The 18,706-nt window shown below is 31.1% G+C and overlaps 1 protein-coding gene and 1 long non-coding RNA gene across 2 annotated transcripts; one reads left to right on the forward strand and one right to left on the reverse strand.

Annotated features, from left to right (window-relative positions):
* Nucleotides 1-4,745: 4,745 nt before the first annotated feature.
* Nucleotides 4,746-7,063, reverse strand: LOC108838096 (inactive GDSL esterase/lipase-like protein 25; the record flags this gene model as incomplete). Its single annotated transcript, XM_018611073.2, has 5 exons — nt 4,746-5,283; nt 5,371-5,623; nt 5,699-5,899; nt 6,568-6,683; nt 6,763-7,063. Coding segments are annotated over 5 exons (1,212 nt in total), but the record flags the coding sequence as incomplete, so codon positions are not given.
* A 6,049-nt stretch (nt 7,064-13,112) lies between these two features.
* On the forward strand, nt 13,113-14,153 carry LOC130496521 (uncharacterized). The gene is made up of 3 exons (XR_008935680.1): nt 13,113-13,272; nt 13,448-13,519; nt 13,601-14,153. It is a non-coding gene; the product is annotated as an uncharacterized LOC130496521 (long non-coding RNA).
* Nucleotides 14,154-18,706: the final 4,553 nt, after the last annotated feature.

Genomic DNA, 18,706 nt, shown 5'->3' on the forward strand with positions numbered 1-18,706 from the left:
CACTAAATTTTAATTCAATCGTAACTGAAGAATATAGCAGAGATTCAAAAAGTAACATATGTAATTTTGGAGCGTTCTTTTGGAGCGTTCTTTATATGTAATCAAATGATAATTCATAAAAGAGACTGAGAAGATCTGGAAGAATGACACGTATTCTTGTAAATAACTTAGATTTCAAAGGTTATTCTAATTCCAATGTTCTTCTATTAATATATAGAATATATATATATTGATTAATCTGAGCTATCCTAACTTATGCAAAGGTCCAGATTACTTATTAAATGGAAGTACAGTTCACGGAAATATGTAAATAGATCCAAAAGCATGAGTTCATATTTATGTACAATATGATTTAGTTCCGTCCGGTTAATAAATTGAACTGAAAGGTGTTAGCATCTAGTTTCCTCCCTTATTAATCGATTACACTTTCCTGGATTTTTATATGTATACTAGTGGTTTTCCGGCGCTACGCGCCGGGTTCAGACGTAAAAGTTGTTTAATAAGTTGTAAATGTTATGGTTGTTCAAATTTGTAATTTGTGCTAAGCTGATGTATACCGGAAGGGTATGGTGTTTTGAAAAATTCAGAACTCTTAGCTGATGATTTGTGTTAAGCTGGCTGTTAAAATGTTACTGAGAGGGCATGGTGGGTTGTAAAAATACTTGTTGAAGGTTGTTTTACAAAGTATATATTTTTTGCACGTATGTATTTTTTTGGTTATTGCCATTGTTAAAATGATAAAGTGTTAGAAATAAATATATAAATGAGGAGAAATCAGTTAGAATATTTTGGAAATAAATCGAAAGTAAAGAATATGACAGAAGTGATATTGGAAATTAGAACCAAATAAACTCTTATATTATTATTTTTAGTTGAAGCAAGTATCATAGATAACTTTCTCTACAAACCGGACAATTTATTTTTGTACGAAGCTACTGATCAATGCAATCGAAACGGTAATTATGGCCGCGACTAAGAGAGCAAAGGTTGTTTCCATCATTGTGATCTCCGAAGCATACGATGCATATATCATCTTTCTCTTCCGTAGTTAGAGGCCTATTAGTACTCTCTAGGTCGGTGATGATTAGATCGACGTCAAGTGTTGATGATGCGTTTTGGTTAAAGTCTTTGATAGTTAGAGTAATTTGTAGATCATTAGCTAAGATATTGTTGGTTTTAAAGATCATTTATTCATGGGAGTTAGTTGTCTGTGTTGAATTGACTTTTTAAAGGTGTTACAGTTTAGTTTTTTAGGATGATTTTTTCATAACATGTTTATAGTAATAGTGGTTACGTTGCGATTAGCTTTAGATTTATTATAATTTGTGTTCATTTCTGACCAGAATGTAATATGTGTAACTGAATGAAGCATTGAAATATTATGAACCTTAGCCTAATACATCTTGGTAGAGAGAGCAACAATTGGTGTTTGAAATATTTTAGTTTTCTGCGAAATTTTGATTTTATATGTCTTACAATTCTTTGAAAATTTATATAAAATTTGTAACGTTCCAGATTTGTATTATTTTTAGATTTTAAATATTTATTGTAGACACTAATATATTGTGAGTAAATAAATCAAAGGTTTAAATTGTGAAGTAGTCTTTGGTTTAGCTAATCAAGACATTTCTATTATCTATAGTAAGTTTCTGTAGGGATTGTTCTATTAAAACCAATAGAGTTATCGCTAAGCGTTGCATGAATTTTATCTGAGGAAATTTAAGACAGAAGATATGAGTTGTTAGAATATAATTGATAATTTTTAAAGGGAGTTGTTAGAATATAATTGATAATTTTTTTGTGCGCTTAACTTGGTTGTTGAGAATATTCTTGGTGGTAAAATTATAATTTATACAAAATATAAAAATAATTTCCAGGAGAGTAAATAGATTGTTGGAAGAAAAAAAATACAGAGTTTGAGTGTCCACGTGTAGTATTAGGATAACTAATCACATTTCCTTCATCTTTCACTTCTCTCTCTCTCGTCTCTATAACTTATGAATCCTATTTGTGATTTTATTGTAAACCTCCACTTTTACCGTCAATTATTCATCCCCATTAAACATAAGCTCTTCAATAATTTTCTTTAGCTTGAAAGTAAATTTACTATGCATCTCTTCCATCAATCCACCACCACTGCAACGTTTCTCCTTGAGCTTCAGGTTTTGTCTCATCCTCTCCTTCATGTAGACGGCTGCGCTTTCCGACAGATATACAAAGATTTTGGGTTTAGACGCAGAAGCTTCTCTTAGCCGGTGGAAGTTAGGGTTTGTGCACGGTGCCCGAGGCGATGTGGCGGAGCTTGGCGGAGAGAGGCTTGAGAGTCAGAGTTTCTTGTAGATCTCGGCGTTCGGGCCGCGGGATGCCTCCGAGGTTGGCTCTGGTGGGTTGTCGGTTAGTCGTGGAGGGATCTACGGCCGGTTTCGAACACGCTGGCTGGAGCGAACTTCCGACGACATTGGGATCTGCTATTCCAATCGTGTTCGTCGGAGTTGGGGGTTTTGTGTTCCTTGTGTCTTATCACACTCGCTTTAGTTTTTTCTCTTAGATTAAGATCTCGATCTCGATTTGAGCTGTGCTTTGTTTGCTTGTTTTGTGTTAGCCGTTGCGGTTGGGTACCGTCGTTTCTCTGACGTCGAGATGTAACTTCCGATCTTCTCTTTTTGGAGATTGTTAAATTTTAATATTTAAAAGAAAAAAAACTTTATTTAGATTATTATAATATTGAAATTGAGATATTTGAGTTACATAATTTGTTTAAATAATATAAACAAATTTTTTCATATGAAATCACGTGGGCCTTGGCGGGCTTCAGCAACACAAATCGCGTGTAGTCAACACAACGGATGCAGGCGCGGAGGGTGAACAAAATGCGTGATATACACAAACCACTGCTGTTGCGACAGGTGTCACCATTTGCCCCCCTCACAAATATGTCGTGGATAGCCTAAGGAGGCAGATTTCCCAACTTTATTGTATTAGATATTTAGCATAAAAACTGAAAAAAAAAATCATAGAAGTTCCAATTTTTAATATGTGTATTTTTATATTTCATTATAAAAATATCATTGTAAGATTCTTTAAATTAAAACTTAAAAATAATATTTTTTTCCCAAAGCCTTGTGCAGGCCCTCATTATGATTTACATCGATTTACTTTCTCGTCGGTGGTATATAACTTTGGTTTAAAATATTCCAAACAATCCACGTGAGATTTCAGATTGATTAAAGAAAATTAAGAAGAAAAAACAAAAACAAAAGTTAGAAATATAAAAGTTGTGGAAGCCTTCTTGGTCCAGTGGTTTGACTAAGGGTTCAATTGCTTCTACATTCAGAGGTTTCGGGTTCAAACCCTAGAAAATATCAAATTATGCAGATCATGGAAAAACAAGTTATAGGAGATCTGATCAGCTTGGTGCAGGACGTACCATCGAACATGAATCTCATAGGACGGCTCAGAGTGGTGCAGTCAGGCGTGTATTCTCACATGATGGTAAAATTGTCGGCTGTAAAATCGTCTTTATAATATTTTCATAGTTGTAATAGCATAATTAATTGATAATAATCGATTCAGAAGTTAAAAAAAAAAGAAATATAAAAGTTATTTTTGGATTCAACCCATAGGATAAACCTATAGATTTATCCTTATCCCTTAAATATTAACCAATAAAAGTTGTCATGTGTCATATTTTATTTATAAATAAAAAAATATTGATTACCAAAAAGTTTGACATTATAAAAATTTGATAAATCCTAAACACTAAACCATACACCTCAAACTCTATATACTAAACTCTAAATCATAGTGTTCACACTAAACCATATACCTCACAATCTAAATACTAAATCATAGATTCTAAAACCTAAGGGACTGACTGGTTTTCCCGCTACCACCCGCAAACACAGTTTTTGCGGTTCATAGCGGTTGTTGGCGTTTCGAAACAATCACAGAAAACGTTACAAATCGCTTAAAACCGCTCCGAACCCCTTAAAATCAAAAGCTGGTTCCAGCTAGCGTTTGCGCTTGCAAGCGGTTGCGGGAGAGTAAATTTTTTTTTTTTAAAACACAATAAATAAAAATAATACTAAAAATATCCAATAAAAAATTTAAATTGAAATAATAGAAATTGTAAAATGTATTCATATTTTTAAAATTTAATAATATGATTTTATAAATATAAATTTTACATTAATCATATTATTATGATTTTTAATATTTTTATAATTACATAAAATATAAATATTGTTAAATTATTATTTAACAGATGTTGCGTTTGGTAGTTTACCAGTCATAAGAGTCGTGCAAACGCAACAATTTCTAACAGTTGTACCAGTCGTACAAATCTCTAGAAAACGCTTAAAACCGCAACCATCCGCACCCGCAAACTCACGCAACCGCAACCGCTGCGGTTACACCACTCAGACCCTAAATCCTTGGTAAACTCTAAACTTAAGATTATCCCTAAACCCTAGAACTTAAAGTTAGTCCTAAACTCTAGATCTTATGATTTAGGATTAACCATATGGTTTATAGTTTAGAAATTAGGATTTAGTATTTAGATTTTAATTTATAAGATTTAGTGTTAATTGTAGAATTTTAGTGTTTAGAATTTGAGTTATAAGATTTAGGGTATAGAATTTTGTAATTAATATTTTTCTTTTTATATTTTTTTTCGTAAACAAAATATAACATATGACATTTTTTAATGGCTAATATCAATAGGGGGATCCAAGAATAACTCGAAATATAATAATGTTTGGTTTTTTTACCACATATTGCAACACAATCTGTACCCACATCACTGTTTTATCACAAAACAAAAGAAAAAGATAGTCTCATTTTTCTTGTTTTGCTTATTATTACAATAACTCCTTAAACTCCATCTTTCTGGCTTTGACCAAATATTGCAACACAATCTTCGATCAGAAAGGAGCTAGCTTTATCAACTTGATAAAGCCATTGGTTCTCCATCACTGATTCCAACTTCTTGATAATGTAGACTCTCAATCTTGATCTGTCTCGGCCTCCTCGTGGAATCTCTAGCTTCCTGTATATCAGCTAAGATGACTTCAGTGTCCAAAGGAATGAAAAGAAGCTCCCTGAGATTGTTCGGTCCAATCACTTCCGGATCTGATCCCCAAATCAAATGTCCAGCCTGAAGGTTCCCTTCTTGTGTCAAATGCTTACCGTCGAAGAAGAGATAGTCTTCAGGGTTAGCGCATACATTGTTCGTAGAGCAACTGCTTCCAGTTCCACAACAAGCAACCATTCCCGTCTCGAATGCTTAAATAAAAAAAGATAAGTGTCACAACTTTTTCTGGTAAAAGTTCGGTATATATGGTTTTAAAAGTTATGATCCCAATGACTTACTGTAAGTCGTAGACTTGATAACTCTGTTCTGGATGGAGCTGAAGAAGTCATAAAAAGAGTACTGGAAACCACTGAGTTGTCGAGAAAGTTCAACCAAGAGCTGCATCAGCTTCTTGTTATGCAAAGCCGCCATCTCCGAAGGCAATCTCACGCATTCCTGAACATTACCGCTTGCTTGTTTGACGGCCGGTAAGCAACCCAGCGGTGCCAAGCTCTGTAACGCAAACTTCCTGCCTCCATACCCGTAAATCACCTGAAAAGTCGGTACATGAGAAAACAAACCGGAAAAATAATAAAAGATTTGTAGCTTCTTAGTACTTTTTTTTACCTTTAGTTCTGCTTCTACAGAAGTGATGACTCGATCCACAAAAGCTTCTTTCTGATCATCAGAAGGATTCGGGTTGTTCTTTGCATAGTTCAAGTAATCATCAGAGCCAATGTAGAACAAGTAGATAGCTTCGGAACGTGTTTGAGCTGTCCATTTGTTCTTGTTGTCAGAGAACTTCATCACTTGTTGTGACAGAGTCAACTGTAAAAACAAAAAGCAAAAAGTCATATAAAGATCTATTTAACCTAATTAAACTCTTTCAAGGGTTGACCTAATTTCTACAATACTTATATATCTATATATATATATATATCTCTTTTTATCAGAGCTCACATTAATTCAGTCTCTGCACTTCATCACAAATTTCAGATTGTTTCCAACTAAAACTGATAAATGCGATAGTGATCACTGAAAAAAATGGCCTGCAGATTTAAGTGGCAATAAATGATTTATTAAAGAATTTAATTTTTTGGTGTTACAAAAAAAAAAGAATTTAATTTTTTTTAATACTATAAATTTGGTGAAATAAATATATTTGGAGACCTAAAATCAATATTGCATTCTTCTTTGACCATGGCTGGTTCTGTCTATTTGGCTACAGTTACTTGATTCCAAAGTAAGAACATGAATTTGAATTTATTTATTTTAGGTGGAAGCTCCTGGCTTTTAAGTCCATAATCTCATATAGATTTTGAGTTAGCTTTCAAAATTCTAATTTAGAAAATAATATTTCGTGCCATAACATATTTGAACTTTAATATTTTTTTTGGAGGGGAGCCGAGAAATTAAGTTAGCTTTTTAGAAATTCCGACTTGATAAATAACGACAGGAACACAGTTTGAATTTAATGATAAAATGAAAAAGCTAACCGTCTCCGGAGGGGAGCCGAGAACGGTGGCGTCCGCGATGGCAAAGTTAGCTCCATGAGTGAAATCCGCCGTGCCTCGGAGAATCGGAGGGATTTCAGGAATACCCATGAAAGTAGCTGCTCACAACAAATGACAAATATCAAATTATATCCCAAACGAATATATCATATTCAAAAAAATATATAATAAAATTACCGAGATAGTCGGGAATGATACGACCATCGGACCACCGTCCCGTAGCCTCTCCTACAGTAACTCCATACGGAGGAAATCTAGAGTCGACACGATTCGAAGAGACGAACTGTTTGTTGCCGGCGTCGTAAAGACTATCGCCAAAGACGAAGAGCGTCTGGCCCAAGGAAACGGCGGGGAAATGAAGAAGAAGAAGTGAGAAGAAGGAGAGAGAGAAGAGGTGAGATTTGGGATTCGCCATTGAGAGAAAACCAAAGCGATGTCTTGTTGTCGTTGCTGATCTGAGTTTTCTATTGGACGGTTTTTGTTAGGTATTTAGTTAAAGTTGTGTCAGGAGCCACGTGACCAACGTTTGCATTTGTTTAAACAAAAAAGTTACAGTGAAGACTTTTCCACCGTTCCAACTTCTCTGCATGCGGAGTTTTTACTATTGACATAATTACTCCAAACAATTGAATACATGAAAACATAAAATATACGACTACGTATCTATAATTCTTTTTTTTATTCCGTACCTATAAAAATTGTGTTGATTACATTAGAGAATGTTAGATGATAACGATTATTCATATGTTTACATCTGTAAAATTAGTGTCCTTCTCATCACTCATCAGACATGTGTCTGTTTGTCATTAAGATATAAAAAATATCTAATATGTAAGCAGGGGCGAATCTAGATGTAAAATTTCATGGGTGCATGCATAGTGTGTATATAATGAATCAGGGGGTGCAATAAAGATAATTCTCTATGTTTTCTACTAATTTTCTTTCATTTTATCTTATAAAACAACAAAATTCTGAAGAAATACGGGGTGCACAAGCACCCGTTGTTTTGGCTGTGGCTTCGCCACCAGTGACGGAGCCAGAAAATTTTGTTACGAGGGTCAGTATTTTTTGAGCTCAAAAATATAACGTTTATAATATATGTACTATATAATCTAATATTTTATTATTATACATTTAAAAACCTTGTAGTTTTTATGCTAGTGAACCAATTTCTAAACTAAATTATAATTTGTTATTCATAATTTAATTAGTTTTATTAAATACATAGATATTATGTAGTAATTTATATATGTTATTGTATCCAATTTTTAGTATTGATATAAACCTTTTATTATGATAATATAAAATCAATTGAAATTTAATAAATAAATATAGTGAAATGAATTTATCCTAAGAGGAAGATAAATACATGATTTTATTCAGGAAAAATAAACATTCACAGAAAAGAATTTTTTTTTTGTAATAACTTTTAACTTTTCTAACATGTACATGGTTACACTTTAGCAATAAACCCTCACGCGGCCTAATTTATTCATAGAGATTTGGTGGGGAAGAAATAATGCACGTGGATTTGGGTTAGATTTAAAATGTTACAGTAATTGTTTTGGTTGAAGTAAGGTGGGCTTAGATTATATAGGGGTCATTAAAAAACTTTAATTGGGGTCAGGTATTACAAATTTACAGAAACTATTGTAAATAATTAAAATCTATAGGGATCAGCTGACCCCACTAGCTCTCAATTGCCTCCGCCACTGTTCGCCACTGTATGTAAGCCGATTTTACTCCCTATATAAAAGGCACGAGACTGAGAGATAAATCAATAAGACAACTTCCTATTTCTCTTCTCTTTACGTTTGCAAGCAACAACAATTATTAAAGTCAATCTTTCATATCCCTCTCTCTCCATCGATCAAACTATACATATATAAATTATAAGAATAAAACCAGATTCTCACCTTTTATTCACAACAATATTTAATAAAACATAGTTTACAAAAAATATATATATATATTTAATAAAACAGTATTTAAAAAATTTCTAATAATTTTTTGCAATATAATTATACAATAAAATATTTTGTAAAATGATTTTATTAAAAGAACTAATCTAAATTTTTTAAGTTTTATTTATAATAAGAACATTAATATATAAATAAAACTTTTAATATGAATATTATTGATTATGATTTTCTATTACTGCAGAGTTAGTAAATAATAGATGAATAGAAACTAATACCAAAAATATTAGTACTGATCTAGGCTTTAGAATAAAATTATTTCTATTGAGAGTGTTATCTCTTCTTTATTTTAATTTATTTACAAATCTATATAGTGTTAAAATCTAACTAAAGTTTATTGATTTTCAAATATATAATATGCGGATTTTAATTAGTACTAGATTCTGATCCGTCATTTCAGAGGGTGGGTATATTTTTTTTTAATTTTTTGAAAATTTCTTTTTCATTTATGTTTTTAATCATATATGTGTTTAATATTAATTTAATTTAATATAATTTTTGTAACTATATTAAATATATCAAATTGCATAACTATACATGTGTGCCATATATATTTCAGATTTTTAAAAAACTTTATTCCTAAAATTTGCAAAATATTAATAGTTACCTCAAAAATATTCGTACCAAAAAAACTCGATTCAGAATCGATCTGAAATCAATGTCTCATACTCTATTAGACCTATATTAAGACTTAGCCTATATATCCGAATGGTTCTTAAAATGTTATATCCGAAACCAATATCAAATCCAACCCGCACCGAAAACCGACATGTTTTTTGAAAAATATTTGAACAAAATGTTTTTAATATATTCTGTTATATATATATTGGTTAGTTTGGTCTTCACTAAATTTAAGTAAAATCACATTTGCCAAATATTTTTAATCGAATAACCTATTTTAAAACCCGTTAAACATGATTACAAATCTCCAGTTCCAATTTTGTGATTAAAAAATCATATCGATGCAAACAGATTTGAATCATACATGGACGGATTTGAATATACAGTATAACCTCTTTAAATTAATAATCGATAGATTAATATCTCTATAAATTAATATAATTTTATAGTCTCAAATTGAGTTTTTGGTTCAATTAGTATCTTGATAAATTAATAATCTCTATAAATTAATAAAAAATATAGTTTTGGTGTAGTCCCAACATTATTAATTTATAGAGGTTTCACTGTAGTAATATAAGATAAAATCAGCCTTAAATATTTTAATATATATTATATATCATTATTTTAGGCTCATGTAAAAACATTCAAAAATCAAGAAGCAATTTTAATATAATTAATGTTGATTTTGATCCGCGCTTTGAAAGCACGGAATAATATTTTCATTAAATTTTTCGATTTAAAAGTTACTAACTTTTTTAGTCTGAATTCTATATTTCAGTGTTGACATATTTAACTGAGATTAGTTTATTTTAACGCTTCATAGTGATGGACATTCGAATTTTTAGGTTCATATCAGTTAGAGTTATTCAGTTTTTAAGTTATTGGGGGTTGGAGTTTTAGGACCCGTTTAAGAACCATACATTTTTCAAATCATATCGATCCGGGTGATGTTGAGTTCAAGTCGGATTTTTATTTTTTCATAAAATTCGAAGTGAACCGAATTAGAAATAATTGGGGTTTAATTTGGGTTTAGAGCCAAAAAATCATCTAAAATCTGACTTAAACATAGAAAAACTGAAAACCATATAACTCATGTAATTTGGGTTTTTGGGTATTTTTATTAATAAATTAAATATATATAAATTAATATTTATATGTTTAAATATTTGGATACCCGTTTGATTTTCAGTTTAGTTTTAGAGAAATAGAAAATAACTAGATTCTGACCCGCACGCCCGTGCGGGTATATTTTTAAATAAAATATGTTGTTATTTATTTTTCACGTCAATATTAGAGTTGGACAAAAAAACTCGAGTCCAACAATTAAACCGATCCCGATCTAAAAAGAAGTATCAAACCCGAATCGAAATTGATTAAATATCCAAATTATTCAAAAATTTTGTATTTAGAGAACTTAAACCGAATCCGATCTGAAACAAAGTATTTCGGATACCCGAATGTATTTAAAATAGATTTATAAACTTATATAATATTATTTTAGATTTGATGTATATAAAAACATCCAGAATATGTATGATACTTTTAAGTTGGTTTAAATAATTGAAAATATATATAATAGTCAAATGTAAATATCTAAAATAGTTAAAGTATATTCAAAACACCAAAAATACATAAAATAATGATTGATTCTCTATCCAAATATTTAAATCAAACCAATATATATGTTAACTTTAGGTATTTTGACATATGTTATTCAAATTTATATGTAATATATAATTTTGTTCATAGTTTTGAGAAATTTAAAGTATATAATGAATTTTAAAAATAATTTAAATGAGTTATTCGAACCCAAACGTACCCGCAAAGATCCAAATTGAATCTGAACCAAAATTTAAAAATATCCGAGTGGGACTGAAATCTTTGACCCCGAAAACATGAAACCCAAACAGACTCAAATCGAACCCGAATGGGTACCCGAACGCCCACCCCTAAATTTCACAATATGTTCCTTTTTTCCTTTAAAAACAGAGGAAATATATAACTAATAGTATTTTATATGTACTATCATATAAATAATCACGTATATTATATTTTTAAAATTAATGTGAAATATAAAATCATAATTTAAGTTGGTATATGAAATTTGACTTTATACTGTATTTTTCTTATATATATTCAAAACATTTTTAATAATGTGTATTGGAAAAAAATTTAGTAAAAATAATTTTTTGAATATATGTATATTTTGAATCAATTTTAGATATAAATCAATTTTAAATTATTATTTTAATTTTAAATATATATATATATCTAACGTTTAAATTTTGTTGTATGATTATTTTATATAAATGATATTTTTAGATAATTAGATTAGTTTATTTTTGTATATTTTAAAATTGGCACAAATATATAGGTTCTCATCATATAATAGATTTATAATTTTTCTTAATAACATAAATTCATTATTTTTTTAATATACTGTTATTTATGTTTTCAAACAATATTATATTTTTTTTATACTGTTATTCATGTTTTCAAATAAACTTTTTAAAAAGCTGTTATTCATGTTTCCAAAAAACCTATTTTTTAAATGTTGTGCAAATGTCCAAACAAACATCTTTTTAAAATTGTTATTCATATTTCCAAATAAACCTAATTTGTATTTCAGTTTTAATAATATAGATTAATGACATATGTTTGTTTTGGCATTTAGGGTATTCATATGTTAATTTGGCAATGGATTATACAAACTCTTGTTCCAATTTGGTTTTAAAGATTTTATGTGTATATTAAGTTGGTGGTTATGCAAAATATGAATATGAATCTAATTTTATGGTTAGAGATTAGTGATGGTTAGACATAAGACATAGCCCATAAAAAGTTGGAAAAAAACGGAATGGGCCTTGTCATTAAGGTTTACGTGAAATGTTAGTTTAAATAATTAAGCAAAAATTTGTGTTTAATGCCAGTGGCATTCTGTTGTAAATAATGAGAAGAAATGAGGATTATTTTTCATTTGTACTTCACTTTTAATAGGATAGATTGGAAATATTTAAGTGGTGCTTAGAATTATGTAATAATTGTTAAGATTTGGAAGATCTTAAATTTATTGATTCTTTAAGTATATCATATTTTTTTCGATTTTGATATTTAGTTTAAATATATTCAAAATCAGTTACTATTTTTGACAGAAAATCAAAAATATGCCGACTATATGAGCAATCAAGGGAATTTGTAGTGGAACATTCTGTTTAGATTATTTTGTTATAAACTAAAAATCTATGATACTATTAAGATCTCAGTTGAAAAGCACGAATAGCATGTAAATATATATATGTACTATCATACTTAATGGTTTAACAGATGTTTACGATCATATATTTTACATAAAGCCATAATTTATAATATAGTTGACAATCGGAACATAATAGAAAAATCAATTGTCGGGGAAGATCAGTGGAGGACATAATAGAAAAATCATCAAGTATATTGTTGACAATCGTAGGAATGGAAGTTTCAAAAGCATTTGTATCAAGCTTCATCTATATAATCTTTGACAACCCACGGTTGAAAGTGATATAAAATCAAACTAAATAGATGTCGTTTCGAATTATTAGGGATTTCGGTAAGATGTCGTTCAGTATATTAGGGATTTAGGGTATATTCGCTTGCTTTTTAATAATGTATTACGAAAATAAAAAGAATTAAGTAGCTGTCACGTAGATGTTTCTGTTTGAATAAAAAGAATTACTAAAATTCTGATTTTAATTAAAAACATGAGACATTTATTTCATAGGTCACTTTCTGACTTTTACTGACACTTTAAGTCATTTTCTTATACTAAGACACTTTATGTGTGGTCAAATACGTAATTGCCCTCTTAAAGCCTAACTAGATGATGTTTGGTTGGTTCTGGTCTTTAGGGTTTTTGTTGATTTGAATTTCGAAACCGGTTATTTTAATTTCATTTTCTTTTGTCTGGTTTTATTTTTTTTCCTCTGTTCGGTTCCTCTTTTTACAAAAAACGAAGGCGAAGGCGAAAAACAAAACGTAGAGGGAGATTACGTAATCGTGGCCAACAAGATGAGGAGGAGCGGTAGGCGGTTGGGAAAAGAGCACATATCCGGTGAGTTGTTCTTGGAGTTTTATTGTGGGTTATACAGTTAGTTATTGGTCGTTTTGAGTTAGATGCGGGCGTAAATCTGGGTTATAGTGATAACTAGGGTTTCACTAATTTAGAAAAGATCTGGGTTTTAGATGTGTGTTCCATTTTGTTCTGACGAGGCTAATTTGAATTGCAGAGAACCAGAGCGCCGGGGACAGAACGGTTTTGACGGCGACGCGCAGACGAAAAGGGAAAGAGCATTGCGTCGGTGAGTTTGTCAAAAAGTGATTTTTTATTTTTGGTTTTTCAATTTGCTCGGTTTTAGGGTTCTGATTTCACTCGGTGTTAGGGTTCAGATTGGCGATTGTGTGCAAGTTGACAAGACGGAAGCGTGCAGGGAAGAAGCGAGCCAAAGGTGAGTTCTGTTAGGTTATTGGGTTGAAGAAGCATTTGATACATGTGGACACCTTTGACGTCTTTGAGCTCCTCCTCCACCGCAACAACACCAGTGCCAACACTGCCATGTCTTTGTTTTCCTCATTCGATGCAAATTTTTCCGAGCTTTCGCCGCTGCCGCTTCGTACTCTGTAACTCATCTTCGTGCCATGACTTCCTCTCTGTCGCAACATGCTCAAATCATTGCAATCCTTGCGTCGCAGTCGCATCGCAGTCTTCATGCTTGGGATCGGAATTGCAAGTTTTCACCAGAGATTGACCAGTCTCAGTATTGGGATCAACAGATCCAGTGACCAATTTCCTTCTTTTTCATATTTGGTCCCACATATTTGCTTGTCTTTGGTTAATAACGACCCTGAAATTGTGTTCTTCAGCCCCTGTTAAATGTTAATAACGACCCTGAGATATGTTGTTTTGGGATTTAAATGTCGCTGAACTGATTCATACATAGTGGTGCATTATGTACATGGAACAGACTGTGTATAATAGTGGACTTGTGTACATATTTAAAACTTGTACACATGGATATTAATGAGCACTAGATTTTGACCCGCCCTTGGAAGGGCGGGTATATTTTATGTTAAATATTTTTGTAAAAGTTTAATTTTTATTTTTCAGTAACTATATTTGTATTTTTCTTTGTAATAATATTTTTTTAAATCAATAACTATTTTTGCATCATGTTTTTAAAAAATTTATTAGTAACTTTTTTTAATTGTTTTATTGAATTGGGGATGTAGCAATACTATACATGTGCCATAGCCATTTCATATATTTATTTTGAACTTTATTCCAAAATAGTTAATAACTTTTATAAAAACAAAGTATAGTAAATTTTTTTATAGTAATAAAATAGTAACTAAATATATACAATTATATGTTTTCCATAAAAATTTAATGATTTTATTTTATATATAATGATTTATAAACTGTTATAGTTACACAATAATTTTTTTCCATTTTGATTCAAGAAAATAGAAAGCTTCGAGTGAAAAAAAAATAAAAATAAAAAATAATAATTTGTCATGCAATTTAAAATAGATTGGTAAATTGTGAGTCAATGTTAATGTAAAAGCCCACTTTATTGTTAAAGTCCAGACTGTCCAGTTCAATTTATTTAAAATTGTGGTTAATGACCCCAATGATATATAAAAACCTAAAATGGAAAAGACATCAAGTTTAAGTAGCTTCATCGTTTCTCGAAACATCAGTTCGAAAAAGAAGATACCTATTTGCGTATTCCTAAAAAACAGGAACAATTATTTTGGAACTTCTTCTTCGTTTGCAGTTATATTAATATCACAGTATAAACAGTTACATAGGTTGTTGCAGTTACATTTTTATTGACATATAAACAGTTATGTATAGGATTTATGTATTTTTAAATTAGACCTAACTAATATCAATAGGGCATACTTCAACTTTAATAGTATTGATGTACATTGCTTTTACGTTTTATATTGCATTTACTTATAGTTTAAGATGTATATGGTTGAGGTGAATGGAATAAGGAAATCAGAAAAAGTGAAAATCATGGAAGAGTTTTTAAGGAAGAGAATGTGTCTAGGAAGTGAAAATAGAAGAGGAGATGATGCTGGGTAACAAGTGTAGTCATGTACAATTAGCCATGTAAAAATATGTTAATCAACATGAGAATTATTTACATGTGTACAAAATAAATGGAAGTATTGGTTTCAAGTGTACATGGAAGGGCATAGAAATCTATTGACAGCATGGTAAAACATGTACATCTTATACAATGTCTATTTGTACGTGAAAGTTATAGTGTACATGTGTACACATATAAAACAACTAAGAAAATTGTGCAAACGAGTTTACTTTCTAACATGTTATTAACTTCGTTTAATCTTCAATGATATAATAGTTACTGACAAATACTAAAAAATTTCATGTGTACAAAAAATAGAAGCACACATGTGTTGTGTACAATAAATAAAGCAGCTTGAAATCTATAAAGTAAAGTGAAAACGTTTATGTACAATTACAAAAGTAAACAAATAAATCTTAAAGGGATATAAGCATCTAAATCCAAAATTCTACGGCTTTATAGGTTGTGTCCTCAATGAGATGAGATATATCAAATTGCTAGTGTCCAAGGCATTATTGTACGTGGGCTAAGGTGTACATATGGATGAGGAAGCTTGTCCATGGAGTGAGTGTACACGTGGATACTGTTGTTGATGGACACGGCTGAATTTGGTCGGATGAATTATTCATGCTTCTAATGAGCGGTGAATTCACTAGATGTGAAAGCTATACGATCCAACTTTATATCCTGATAAACGAAAGAGAACAACTTGAAATCTAAGTAGTAAATTAAGAACCTTTACAATTCTCAAGCTTCGTACCTGTCATAATCCTTGATTCTCGAGCTTTGTCAAAGTCGGGAGACGGCTGCTCCTTTACGATTCTCAAGCCTTGTGCCTGTCACAACTTGCTTTGTTTCTGTCTTGAAAGTTTTGGTCGACGACGGTTGTTGTTCCATGACCTGTAAGCAAAGCTTGAGTTTTGTGTTCTTAGATGATAAACCAATTGTGTCTCTATGTAAGAAGCAAGTTATAAATCTACGATTTCGTGTTTTCTCCGGTGAAAACGTAGAATATGAAAACCTCATCAAGAAGACGATGAAAGGGGGAAAAGATAAAAATTGAGGATCGATCTGGGCCATCCATGTAGAAAGTTACAGAAGGAGATCTAACGGTGGGGAAAAGAGACAATATTTGTCTTGTCAAAATCTAAATCATTTAATCTTGACCACCCAATAATATTATAAATCTGTGGCTGGAAATCAACCCCGCCAATTTATTACTTTAGTTAGATCACGTGTAGTTGAGTATAAACTAAAGAAAACTAAACTGGTTAAGTCTCAACAGGTGGTTGAAAAAAAGTATGCCAGTATAAAGAAGTGACTTAAGATGATATTAATAAGTAGAAAAGTGACCTTGTGTGTAATTCTTTCTAAAAACATAGCTTAAAAATAATACAGTGGCAGAAAGTTGTAAATACTGTTGAAATAGAAAGACACCTAAAAAAGGGATCTTCTGTTTTAATAGTATTGATTTGGAAATCTGAAAGGTTTTTCTCAGATTCAGGTCTTCGTATTTATAACAAAGAAAGTATTTCAAATCCTTCAAAAATTGTTGTTAAAACAGATCCATTAGTAAATATGAATGAATAACACATGATTGAATTATGACTTATAAATTACACAAACAATAATACATTATATTAACATGGATATTAAAATCAGAAATTAATAACATTAAATTTATTTTGAAATTCCAAATCTATTAAAATATATTAGCAACAATCTCTATTTAGGTTACAAAAATAAGAAAATAATAGATAGAAAATAATTAAATAAAAACAAAAAAATTCATTCTGGATAAAAATATGATTATAATTGCAATTAATTGGTTTATAAATTTTAGTTATGACTTTAGAAAATGATATTAACCTTAGTTCAAATTAAAAAAAAAACTTATTTAAAGGGTGTTTCACCAATGAACCATATAAAAGTTTTATATGTGTATGCCCTTACATTTTACATCAAAAAATAATGGCCTAAGCCAGGGTTTCAAAATTTTTTACTAGGCACGGTTCTGCGTGCAACCAGTGCCTAGGTAAGCTATCAAACCGCAATCCAGAAATACCTACAGCTTCTCCGGAAACAAAACCAAACAAAACTTGCAGACCAATCAGAATAAGAGACCAGAACAAGAGTTCATGCACAAACTGTTGGCAAGGGAGAACCAAACAGAATCTCAGAGAGCCGTCTCCAATCGTCAACCACGATCATCTCCCACAGCTGCACACAGAACTCGAGAACCAGAACTTGCAGCATCTATCATGTCGATGGTGGCCATAAATTTTATTGAAAATTTTGGCAGAAAGAAACATGGCCCGAGTCGGTTTCTAAAAGCTATATTTCTAATTCAAAATTTTATCCGGTTCCAAAAAAGTTATCCAGTTAAAATTTATATAGTGATCATATTTGCATCTCCTTATATATATCTCAATCTTTCATAAAATCATTAGGTTTAACATATTAGAATATTTCTTATTCTATAACTCTATAGAATTAGGTAGCTTGACTCTCAAGCTAACTTTGAGCTTAATCCAACATTCTCTCCTTTAAACTCAAAGTTCTTCATCTCCACATTCTTCATACCAATGTAGTCTCTCATCTCCTTTAACAGAACTCGACCCAAAGCTTTAGTTAATATGTCTGCCTCCTGCTTATCCCCTTGTACATACTCAACTTCTACTTGCCCGTTCTCCATGCATTCTCTAATAAAATGATATCTTCTATGTATGTGCTTATTCTTCCCGTGAAACACTGGATTTCCTGTCAAAGCAATTGCAGACTGATTATCAATACGAATAACCACTTTATCACTTTGCTGGCCGGTTACTTCACTCAACAGGTCTTGGAGCCATATCGCTTGTCTTGCCGTTTCCGTGCCCGCCATGAATTCAGCATCACATGATGATAAGGCGACTGTATCTTGTTTCTGAGAAACACCACGTAATGGAAATTTCTCCTAGGTAAAATATGTGATCGGTTATACTCTTACCATCGTCTGGATCGACATTGTAACTGCTATCACTATAACCCACAAGCTTGGGTATCTTCGTCTTTGAGCTCTCTAGTAAGGGATGAGGAACTTATCGAACTTATCTTATTATCCTCTGTTCCACAAAAATGGCAACCTGCTGCAATCTAGCGAGTGTTCTATGTGTACTTCTTGTATTCACACTGTTCTACAACCCTATCACCGTCGCCCGACAAAATATGCTGAAGTGGTACACTTCCTCAAAGCATCTGGCCTTGTTTAATATGAATTCGGCATGTACAAATTGTATGCACGAATTCAATTATGAATAATTTGAAAAGAATATTATATCTTCATCAACATGCATCATATGGTTTTGAACTCAAGTGATAGTGTACTAATAGTCTGGCAAAAGTAAGATA

This window comes from Raphanus sativus, chromosome 1 (assembly GCF_000801105.2).
Source record: "Raphanus sativus cultivar WK10039 chromosome 1, ASM80110v3, whole genome shotgun sequence".
Classification (NCBI taxonomy): Eukaryota; Viridiplantae; Streptophyta; class Magnoliopsida; order Brassicales; family Brassicaceae; genus Raphanus; species Raphanus sativus.